This window comes from Myotis myotis, unplaced genomic scaffold (assembly GCF_014108235.1).
Source record: "Myotis myotis isolate mMyoMyo1 unplaced genomic scaffold, mMyoMyo1.p scaffold_m19_p_17, whole genome shotgun sequence".
Lineage (NCBI taxonomy): Eukaryota > Metazoa > Chordata > Mammalia > Chiroptera > Vespertilionidae > Myotis > Myotis myotis.
Genome location: NW_023416321.1, coordinates 19,551,240 through 19,563,256, shown reverse-complemented (window position 1 = coordinate 19,563,256; position 12,017 = coordinate 19,551,240). Strand labels below are relative to the sequence as shown.

Below are 12,017 nucleotides of genomic sequence, written 5' to 3'. Positions count from 1 at the left end.
GTAGCAAGCAGGATCAAACCTACATTCTAAGCACTGTAAATGCCTTTAAATTGGAAATCTTATATTGTAGAATTTTAATATTCTTTTATTATTGTTATTTTAAAATGAGAGAAAAAGGAAGGGGGAGCGGAGAGGAGAGGGGCATCAATTTGTTGTCCCACTTATATATGCATTGGTGGGTTGATTCTTGTATGTGTCCTGAGCAAAGATAAAACCTGCAATCTTGGTGTATGGAGTCAACGCTCTAACCAATAAAGCAACCCAGCCAGGGCCTTAGTATTCTTGAATTTTAAAACTATTTCACAGCCTGGGTTTTTTTATTTTGTATCTTTTATAATCTATTCATCTAAAGTTTTTTTGTACTTACAAGAAAAATTTCAAAAATACCTAATCTGGAATTTAAAAGATACCACTAGAAAATATACCAGGATATTTTAAATACGTATTTTTAACATGCAATTTGGTATATTGACAGATCCATGCTTAAAATTTTTTAAATGTTTTTATTGTTGTTATGAAAGTAATACCTGCTCTTTTTTTAAAAAAATTCAGCGAATGCTGAAAAATATGGCATTCAAGATAAAACATTTGATACATTTCCTTTAGTAATTTTGAGCCATTTGTAGTACTTATATAAATGCATATATACATTAATATTGCTGATTTATAAATAAAATTGACTAACATTTTTCTCTTCTCTAGTGATTTAGAAGGGGTAGGTTTGATCCTTATTTATACTAATGTGGTGGTTTTCAAACTGGCTCCACGAGGCCCTGAAGGTTCTATAGAAGAACCACGGGGGCTCCCATGACACAGCTGAGTAGGGGTCTGCTGCCTTGCACTTCACTTTTGATAATGTGGTCCATAGAACTCATAGAGGAACTAATGGGAAAAATTTATACTTATGGGGAGAGCGGACAGTTGGAGATGAGAGCTTTTCTATTCTGGTCACTTTACAATGAAGCCTGAAAAGCCTTAAAAATTGAGTTTTCTCTAATATCCTCCATGTGTGATTTTTAATGTTTCAGAAACACTTATTTTATTTGATTGGGAATACCAGATTTTTTTTTCTTTCATAATTCCAGCAAGTTGTTATAAAGTAGCATTTATTTACCGAAAGAGTGGAGATCTTTCCTTTAACACCAGGATAAATTTAGGAGTTTCAAGTCAAAATTGATCTTGGGTTAGTGGTTCTTTCCTTCTCTGTTATTGTAGGAGGCTTGAATTTTTCAAAGTATTTATCCCATCCTTCTGGCCACAGCTAAATTAACTGTGTATTTACATTCTGGCATTCTTGAACCAGGACCTTGTATTCAGCTAGTTAGTTCTATCTTATGTGGGCATGGGTGTGCCTGGCTTTTCTGGTAAGAAACACTATGTACATTCATGTCTCCTTTTCTTTGGAAACAAGAATTTAAAAACAAAGAACAATTGAACTTAAAGAACTATATGTGTGTGTTTTTTAATTCTGTAATTTTTTTGTAAATGTTTAGTCACTCTTTATAAGTATTTAATCCAAAAGTGCTGTAAAGTGTTTAATCATGCTTTATGTATTTTAAGCATCTCATATTTCATAGGGTTTTTTCCCTTTCGTCTTGTGATAATTGAGGCATATGTGATGTACTAGATTTAGCTAGCTGTAACTAGCTTTTGGGAGGAGTAAAATATGATCAGTAGAAAAACAAGCTCACTTTTAGTAACAGAATTTATCTTTAATAAATAGATAAGTTTATTAAGAGAGAATAAAGAATTTAACATTTTTTTAAGACCTGTTCGATCCTTAATTTTGCTTTTGATTTAAGAACAAATGATTCTCTGACATCCCTAGAAACTTCTTTTGTATTAATCGTTCTTCCTTGGAGGTAAAATGTTGTTTTCCATTGAAGGCCAACTGTGATTTGAGACGGCAGATTGATGAACAGCAAAAGATGCTAGAGAAATACAAAGAACGATTAAATCGATGTGTGACAATGAGCAAGAAACTCCTTATAGAAAAGGTGAGTGGTGAAAGGCAGCCAGGATACTACGTATCCCAAGGTGCTCAGTGTGTGTCGTTGTGGGTCCTTACTCCTTACCTGGGATGAAAATATTTCAAACTAGGGCTTTTTAGGAAAAGACTTATTGTTTGATAATTAAAATTCTTTCTTGTTTGGATACGTGAACCAAGCATCCAGAGTTATAATTTGGGACATTCTTTCTGCTTTTTGGTTTTGCATTGCTTTGCGTGTGATGTTGATTGGACAGAAACAGCTTGTCCTAGTTGAGTTTATTTGAGATGTTGATTCCCTAAATTCTTTTATTTATTTAAATTTTAATTTATTGATTAGAGAGAGGGGAGAGAGAGAGAGAGAGAGAGAGAGAGAGAGAGAGAGAGAGAGAGAGAGATTTGTTTTTCCACCTATCCATGCACTCATTAGTTGATTCTTGTATATACTCTGATCGGGGATTGAACCCACACCCCACACCTTGGCATATCAGGACAATGCTATAGCTGAGCTTACCTGGTTGGGCCTTAATTCTTATTTTTATCTATCTGTTGAAGTGTGGATTCTATTACAAACATTTAACAATAATTAGTTTCCATTTCAGAGATGGTATTTGGAGTAATGTACATATATAATAATGTTATAATTAAGTGTTTTGTTTTGTAAAATAATTATGTTGGTATATCCTTGTATGTGATTAATTGCAACTTGCTTTTAATAGTTATTAGTAACTTCTTTTTGAAAGTTTTTTTTTTATTACATTCCCAGTACTTATTTATCTTACATTGAAAGCTTTAAGATGGCAGAACTTACTAATGAAATTATTACAAGGTACAGGTTTGAGGCAACCTGGTTACTTGTGCTTAAAATCTTTGGGATGTTGTTAAAATGACAGGGAGCAGTGATAAAAGTGAAGTGATTATGCTGATGTCAAAGATACTGGGAAATTTTGCTTCATCTTTTATTTTTTTATTATTACTTGTAATCCTTACCTGAGGATATTTTTTCCATTGATTTCTAGAGAGATTGGAAGGGAGGGAGGAGGGGGAGAGAGAGAGAAACATTGACATGAGAAAGAAACATGGATTGGTTGCCTCCTGCATGGCCCCCTACCAGGGTTGGGGAAACCTATAACAATGGTACATGACTTTGACTGGAAATCGAACCTGAGACTCTTTGGTCTGTGAGCCCATACTCTAATCACTGAGCAGAACCAGCCAGGACTGCTTCATCTTTTAATTTACTAATTTTATAATAAGGAAACCGCTTTTTTTCCATTTTTATGATAAGGTAGATGTTAATGTAGAGAATTTATTTAAAGTTTTAGCTTACTTCCTAAGGTCAATGTAAATTTAGTCAGTTGTACTAAACTTTGCACAGTATAGTACAAAAAATAAACATAATGCTATATATGAGTTCTCATAGGAAAATGAAATTATTTTCTGTTTGTTCTTCTAAGTCAAAACAAGAGAAGATGGCATGTAGAGATAAGAGCATGCAAGACCGCTTGAGATTGGGCCACTTTACCACTGTCCGACACGGGGCCTCTTTTACTGAACAATGGACAGATGGTTATGCTTTCCAGAACCTTATCAAGTAAGTTAATTTGTGATGATTAAATTGAGAATTGACAACTTGGTTTGTATTTTTTAAGTTTTCTGTAATTGTAGTCATTAATAATTCTAGTAGTTAGTGATAGTCATCTTTTCAGTCAGTTTTAGCCATCACATGTGTTAAAAAATGTAGGGAAAATCCTGAGAAAATTAAACAAGTGATCAAAGGAATCAAAATGAGTTTTACATTAAAGCTTAAAAAAATTAAAATTGCCAGAAATTTGAAACAAGGTGTTGCCAGGAGCGTACTCCCTTTGAAGACTCTAGAGAGGATCCTTCTTTGGCATTTTGTAGCTTCTCCCTTGGGTAGTGCATTTCACAGTTCCCAGTAGATATCTATATTAATAAAAGCATAATATGCTAATTAGACTGGACGTCCTTCCGGATGACCTTCTAGACAAAGCTGGGGCTGCGAGGGAAGCCTGGGTGCCAGAGGGAAGCCGGTGCTGGCAGCCGTGGGAAGGAAGGCCTACTTTAAAAAAAAAAAAAATTCTTTATTGATTTCAGAGAGGAAGGGGGAGAGAGAGAAACATCAATGATGAGAGAATCATTGATCAGCTGCCTCCTGCATGCCCCCTACTGGGGATCGAGCCCACAACCCAGACATGTGCCCTTGGCCAGAATCGAACCTGGGACCCTTCAGTCCGCAGGCCGACACTCTATCCACTGAGCCAAACCGGCCAGGGCGGAAGACCTACTCTTGCATGCATTTTGTGCATTGGGCCTCTAGTAGAACATAAGAAATCCTGGGAATCTTTAAAAATTTGTATTTGGTATATTTAGGTGCTATCTATAGAGCACTGCTTAAAAATTTTTTGGTGGAAATGTGCATTGTTCTTTACTGCCTCCTGCTTGTTTATATGTAATATGGTTGGAGTCTGAAATAACAGTTTTGTTGTTGAAGGTGCCTGTATTCTTTTCTTTGGGCTACTGTAACAAAATACCATAAACTGGTGGTTCAAAACAAATTTATTCTCTCACAGTTCAGGAGGCCAAACTTGTTTTTTGTAGAAGGACAGAATCTGTTGGGATTTTTTTTACCAATTCTCAAATGAAATTTCTTCTACCCTCTGAAGCCGCTAGGGAGGATCCTTCTTTGGTGTTCTCTGGCTGTGGCAGCATAGCTACTTCAACCTCTGCCTCCATCTTCACATTCTGTTCCCCCATGTGTCTCTGTGTCTTCTCTTCTCTTCATGTAAAAACAGCAGTCATATTGGAATTAGGGCCCACCCTACTCCACTATGACCTCATTTTAACTAAATGCATCTCCAGTGACTCTATTTACAAAGGTCATAATCTGAGGTACTGTGGGTGAGGACTTTCACATATATTTTATATGACACAGTTCAACCCATAGTGGTGCCAAAGACTGATTATCTTGTTTTCTTTTATAGGCAATGACTTTTGAAATAGGGTTATTTAGATTTGAGTGAGATGGATTTATTAGGTCATCAATACTTTTGTAAAAGATGGTGGAAAATACTCTTTCCATGGGTGATGAAGATCGAACACTCTAAAATTGATGGCATGCAAGAAATATTTAAGGCTCAACTGTATAAAGGCATTGTCATATGTGTTGGAAGTAGAAGGGTTGATAAGACATGGTTCTTGTTCTAAGAGAATTTATAGTTTATTGACATAATCCAGACTTTGTACTCTCAAAATAAATCATAATGAGTATCACTGATAGACTATCTTTAGATAACTTTTATTTGTAAGTATTAATAGGTAAGTAGTTTTAAGAACATCAGGAATTAATGTAGGAATCCTTATTACATATAACACTAGTGGTGTGGTGCACAAAATTCGGGCAGGGATGGGAGGGGGCTACCCTAGCCTGGCCTGTGCCCTGTGATCCATTGCCCCAAAGAGGTAGGCCCCACCCATCCATCCGGGGCTCCTAGATGGATTGCCCCAAAGAGGTAGGCTGGAGCTGGGGAAGGCCTGCGGACTGCCGGGCCGGGCCACGGCGGAGGCCTGCGGACCCCCGGCGCAGGCGCACAGAGGCCCCTGCCGCAGCCCTGCCCCCAGGCCGGACCACGGCGGAGGCCTGCAGACCTCCATGGACCCGCCCCCAGGCCAGGCCCACAGTGGAGGGGCCTCTCCACGCGCCTGTGGACCCTGGCACAGGTGCACGGAGAGGACTCTCTGCCGTGCGGCCCCGCTTCCGTTACTGTGACGGCGTCCCAACCAATTTGTATATTACCCTATTATTAGCATAGATTGATCTCTGCTACATCAATTTTCATGTCAAGGCAAGCTCTCTTATTCTTATTTTGTACAGTTTAAGATGCTCCAAAGATGTCTTGGCATCAGTATGCTACCCTTTGTTTATGGTTTATATATATGTTGACTGTGGGGCTGGTAATCTGTGGAGGTTGAGTGATTCTCCCACTATAGTTGATAGTTTAAATTAGATATTGTCTGGTTATCTCCAGAAAGTTCAGAGTACCTTGTACTCATGGCCCCTGAAAGGGGAGAAATGAGCTAAAGATGTATTTTTACCAATTTTTTGATTAGGAAACTCATGTTCAGAGAAGGTAAATTATTTCCCTTAGCCGAAACCGGTTTGGCTCAGTGGTTAGAGCGTTGGCCTGCGGACTGAAAGGTCCCAGGTTCGATTCCGGTCAAGGGCATGTACCTGGGTTGCGGGCACATCCCCAGTGGGAGATGTGCGGGAGGCAGCTGATCGATGTTTCTCTCTCATCGATGTTTCTAACTTTCTATCTCTCTCCCTTCCTCTCTGTGAAAAATCAATAAAATATATTAAAAAAAAAAAAAAAAAAAAAGGATGTTCATTGAGTCAGAAGGAAGACTGTGATTTTACCTAAAGATTCTGTGTCTTAATCCAGAAATTTTTTAAACCACAAATGATTTTATACATATATTTTGGAAGGGGGAGCATACCTCCAATGATAGTTAAAAGATTTTTTTCAGACAAGCAGAAAACTCTTTAATTAAAATGTCAATTCTGCTGTTAAATTGATATCTAATCAGTGATCCAGCAAAGGAATTATATTATCAGATGGTTAGTTACTTTCAGTGCTCAGATTAGTTTAACCTTGTTTAAAGTATTGCCCTCCCTGGAGCATAGTCTTTTTTTTTCTGGTCGCCACTCTTCCAAGAATGGAAATAATCATAACTAGTGTCTTAAAGCAGACTCTTTCTAAATAAATATACTGAATCTGGAAAAGTTGTATAGGGACTGACAACTGCTGTGTTCAGGGAAGAGGGTAGAAGAGATTTCATTTGAGAATAGGTTAAAAAATAGATTGTCATTCTACAAAAATGAAGATTTGATAAAAAAAAGAGATGGGGAAAGCATATCTAGCATTTGACTGTCAACTATGACCGGTAATTTAAAGAGTTTAGTATGTTAACTAAACCCAAATCTTGGTATATTTTTACATATCAAGTCTATAAACCTTAATATTTGTTAGGTGGTGGGACTCATAAGAGAAAGTGATTTTCTTTTTTTTAAACATATATTTTTATTGATTTCAGAGAGGAAGGAAGAGGGAGAGAGAGCTAGAAATATCAATGATGAGAGAGAATCATTGATCGGCTGCCTCCTGCACGCCCCCCACTGGGGATCGAGCCCGCAACCCAGGCATGTGCCCTTGACTGAAATCGAACCTGGGACCCTTCAGTCCACAAGCTGACGCTCTATCCACCGGGCCAAACCAGCTAGGGCGTGATTTTCTTATATTGGTATTTTTATTGACTTTTAAATTGTAAACTTGTTTAGAAAAATTAGACATCTTGTTAGGAAATAGTCTAATGATGTTAGATGTCTGGAATCTTTATGTTTTTTATTCATTTAATGTACCATATCTGAGGGAGTTTTTACTACTTACAAGGCTTCATTGTGCTTTTTCTGAAGGTACTTAGTATAGGTTTCACTGTATCAGTGAGTTGGAATGACTTAGAGCTGTTTTCTTAACTTTTAAAAAGGTATCGGAAAATTCTTTTTATTTTTATTTATTTATTTATTTATTTATTTATTTATTTATTTACTAGTGACCTCTTCTGGGAAAATTCTTTTTAGTCAGAAAATGAGGTCACAGTAGAAATTTGATCATTTTCCTTCCTGCCCACTTTTCTACTCTGAAAATAATCATAACTAGTGTCTTAAAGCAGATTCTTTCTTTTTTTTTTTTTTTTTTTTTTTTTAAATATATTTTATTGATTTTTTTACAGAGAGGAAGGGAGAGAGATAGAGAGTTAGAAACATCAATGAGAGAGAAACATCGATCAGCTGCCTCCTGCACATTTCCCACTGGGGATGTGCCCGCAACCCAGGTACATGCCCTTGACCGGAATCGAACCTGGGACCTTTCAGTCCACAGGCCGACGCTCTATCCATTGAGCCAAACCAGTTTCGGCGCAGACTCTTTCTAAATAAATCTTTCTGTCAATTATTTGGCTCTTTCAAACAGAAGTTAAAATCAAATCTCTACTTGATTTAAAGGGGGTTATTTTCTGAAGTCTATTAAATATGCAGGTGACAAAGATATTTGTGTGTGTTCTCTAGCCATGTTAATTTTTTTTTTTACCTTCTTTCTTTGTGCCACATCTTTTATATCTCTAGGCAGCAGGAAAGGATAAATTCACAGAGGGAAGAAATTGAAAGACAGCGGAAAATGTTAGCAAAGCGGAAACCTCCTGCCATGGGACAGGCCCCTCCAGCAACCAATGAGCAGAAACAGCGGAAAAGCAAGACCAATGGAGCTGAAAATGAAACGTATGTTCTTTATTGATATGAGATACCACTCTCTCCCCTAAAACACAAAACTATTGAATGCCACTGGAAAAAATTGATAAATTATGGAGATTTCTAGACCTTAAGCTTTGTTTTTGGCTACATTAATGGATTTGCTCAAGTCATATAAAGGTAGCTAATATTTTTAGCTTGATCTTATTTAGGAAGTTTTGAGTGAGAAGGAAAAGTAATGTCACTTAACTTGACATCATGATCTTTGGCCACTGTTATAACAAATTAGGGGCCCGGTGCACGAAAATTTGTGCACTGGGGGTGGGTCCTTCAGCCCAACCTGCACCCTCTCCAATCTGGGAGCCCTCAGGGGAGCCCTCGGGAGTTTCTGTCTTTGCAATCATATGAGCGAATTATCTGAGACCGCCAACCCAGTTTGGTTTGTTGCTCACAGAATAATAGAGGCTTTTTTTTTTTTTTGCTTTGCTTCATTGGTGGAAATTTCCTGGAAGTTTTAGGATATCTTCCCTTTAATTTTTCCTAGACACTGATTTTACTTATGTCTCTCACCTTTGCTTTCCCTCCATCCCCCACCGCAACAGTAACTTGCTCCAGGCTCACTTTGCTCTAGTGCAGTGGTTCTCAACCTTCCTAATGCCGCGACCCTTTAATACAGTTCCTCATGTTGTGGTGACCCCCAATTTCATTATTACAAATTGAACATAATTAAAGCATAGTGATTAATCACAAAAACAATATGTAATTATATATGTGTTTTCCAATGGTCTTAGGCAACCCCTGTGAAAGGGTTGTTCGACCCCCAAAGGGTCGCAACCCACAGGTTGAGAACCGCTGGTCTAGGAGATCCGTCTGCCACCAGAACTATGATTCCCAGCATTCCTGGTGCTCCCTGCACTCTGGGCTTCCACTTCAGGTCCTGGGGCTGCCACCAGAACTACTATTCGCAGAATTCCTGGTGCTCCCTGCGCTCTTGGTTTTCCCTTCCTACTCTGTCTCCGTCCCACAGCTCCCACTCTGCCAAGTCCTCCAGCCTGTCAACTCTCCCTCTCTGCTCTCCGTCTGGTGGCTTGGGGAGTCAAGTTCCCCAAGCTGCTCCATTCTCTGCTGGCTCTCCCGGTCTGCTCTCTGCCCAGCGGCTTGGAGGGAGCCACATCCCCCCAAGCCTTGGGCTGTCCTGCTCTGCTCTCCACCTGGCGCCTGTGTATGCAAATTAACCCACCATCTTTGTCAGGTTAATTTGCATACTCACTCCTGATTGGCTGGTGAGCGTAGCAGAGGGACAGTCAATTTACATGTTTCTCTTATTATATAGGATGTGATGTTGTTGTGGTATTCAAAGGATATAATTGCTTATGTGTGCTTGGCTCTAGATTGGTATCGTCTTATGGGGGTTACCTGGCTACTATTTCAGACTGAAGAATGCACAACTGAAAAATGGTCTTTATTGTCTAAAGAGCACGTGGGGGGTTTTTGTGTGGGTTTTTTTGGGGGGGTGGGGGAGGGTTTGTTTTGTGTTTAAAGAGCACTTGTTAACAGCCACAAACTTAGGAATAAGCTCAGAAAAAATAGGTATTATTTTAGGAAAAGGACATTTTCCCAATAAGCTAAATCTTGTTATCACAGTATTTTCTTGTTCTGGGGTACCTAAGGAAAACACCAGTATCTTAAATTGCATCTTCTTTTCACTGCCAGTCAACAATTAGTACATAGGAAGGGTAGGATATCCTGAGCACAGATAGCTTCCTTGTTCACCCCCATCTCATGTCAGAGTTCCCTCTTTGATCATTGAATTCTAAACCCGAAGAGAATCTTCCTCTGGGACAGGAGTTGACAAACTTTTTCTTTAATGGGCCAGATAGTAAATATTTTAGGCTTTGCAAGCTAGAGATTTTCTGTTGCAAATACTCAACAGAGTAGCCCAAAAGCAGCCCTAGATAATACGTAAATGAATAGGTGTGGCTGTGTTCCAGTAACACTTTATTTACAAAAAGAAACTGTGGACTGAATGGCCCGCTGGCTGTATGTAGTTTGCCAACTGGACAGGAACTACCAAATAGTTAGAATTTGTGTGGGAAATAAAATCTATATTTACTTACCTATTTAGAATATTTCTTATGCTTACCCTGAATACATTTAAGTCATCAACTGTTGTTAAGAGGCTTTCAAATTAAAAAGGAAAACCAAAGCTCTACAGACAATAGTGTAGGCAATAAATATCTAAAGAATTGATGGTAGCCGTAAAGTTGGTTTCTGAATTGGAGATTTGAAATTTAAAAAATATATATTTTTTTATAGAATCAGTCATTGCTGTTGTTGTAATCAGTGTACTTATAGTGGCTACATTGGTTTTTCAGGGGGAAAAGAATTTTTGTAAAGCTGTCATTGTGGGGTTCTTTAATTGAAAATAAGTTTCAGGTCTAAAGATAGCCACAAATAGCATATAATAATATTGTATGATTTATTAATTGATATGTCTTTTGCCTTTTATGTTTTCATATCAGTTCACAAAAACATATTAACCCATAAACGCCCTCAGGTATAATATTTGTATTACACCATTGTTAAAAGTCCATGACATTCCAGAAATGTATCTTCAATCCAGTGAGAAAGATTGCTTAACAGCAATCCTCACCCCATACTACCTGACATATTGGGGAGTGTTTCCTTTGACATTCATTTAGTAAGTCTATGTTAAGTGCTTATTATATACTCAGCTCAGGTCTGGACACTGGGGATACAGAGCTAAAGGATACAGCCCCAGCCATAGCAGTTCAGTTTATTTAAGGAAAATGAACAGATGATTAAGTTAATAATTACATTAAGTATAGTTATAAAAATATGCATAATGAATAAGCTTGGAAAACATCTTCACTGTTATAGCTCTGAATATTTTAAAACTAAAACTAAAAAATATTTCCTTTAAAAAAATGAAAATAAGAGCCCAAATTTGAAAGATTCTCCAGGCAAATATTGCACACGTTAATGTGATGATTGTCTTCTTTCGTGTATTTATTTTGTGAAGGGACTCTTCCTCCAATATACCTTGAAAATTATTTAACTCTAGTGCATAAAGCCATTGGGTTAGGAGTATAAAGAAAGCATAGGCAAAAAAAAAAAAGAAGAAGAAAAAGAAGAAGGTGGCAGCATAGGTTATTTCCTTTCCATAGAACAATAATTAGAATTTAGTCTAGGTCAGTAGTATGTGAATAAATAGTTGCCATCTGGAGTTCTGTGTAAAATCCAAGCTGGAAGGCATTCGGTCCAGTTTTTAATTAGAGGATGAGACTTGGCTCATTCCTTGGGCCAGAAGCCAAAAACAGTCTTCTGGAGTCTTGGAGTGAGTCATATTATCCTTTCCTGGTATCAAACCTATTTCAGGCAGAGAAAGCATTCTTTTCTCCCTTTTTTATTGTTTTATTATTTTTTAAAAATATATTTTTATTGATTTCTGAGAGAAGAAGGGAGAGGGAGAGAGAATCATTGATTGGCTGCCTCCTGCATACCCCACACTGGGGATCAAGCCTGCAACGCAGGCATGGCCCCCTGACCAGAATCGAACCATTACTTCCTGGTTCAACCACTGAGCCATACCAGCCAGGTTCCCATTTTTATTTTTAATCATCACCCACGGATATTTTTTTCTTACTGATTTTGAGAGAATGAGATCTCAATTGGTTGCCTCAG

General features: G+C 38.0%; 1 protein-coding gene across 10 annotated transcripts in view; it reads left to right on the top strand.

Annotated features, from left to right (window-relative positions):
* The window catches only part of TLK2 (tousled like kinase 2), an 84,888-nt gene that overhangs the window by 42,308 nt on the left and 30,563 nt on the right, over positions 1 to 12,017 (top strand). For 7 of the 10 annotated variants that reach the window (XM_036340077.1, XM_036340075.1, XM_036340074.1 and 4 more), the window contains 3 exons: positions 1,863 to 1,997; positions 3,445 to 3,581; positions 8,190 to 8,342. In XM_036340077.1, the coding sequence (XP_036195970.1) occupies positions 1,863 to 1,997; positions 3,445 to 3,581; positions 8,190 to 8,342 (425 nt within the window). The remainder of the gene's footprint in view (positions 1 to 1,862; positions 1,998 to 3,444; positions 3,582 to 8,189; positions 8,343 to 12,017) is intronic. The other 3 variants (XM_036340082.1, XM_036340081.1, XM_036340078.1) reach the window with 1 other exon arrangement.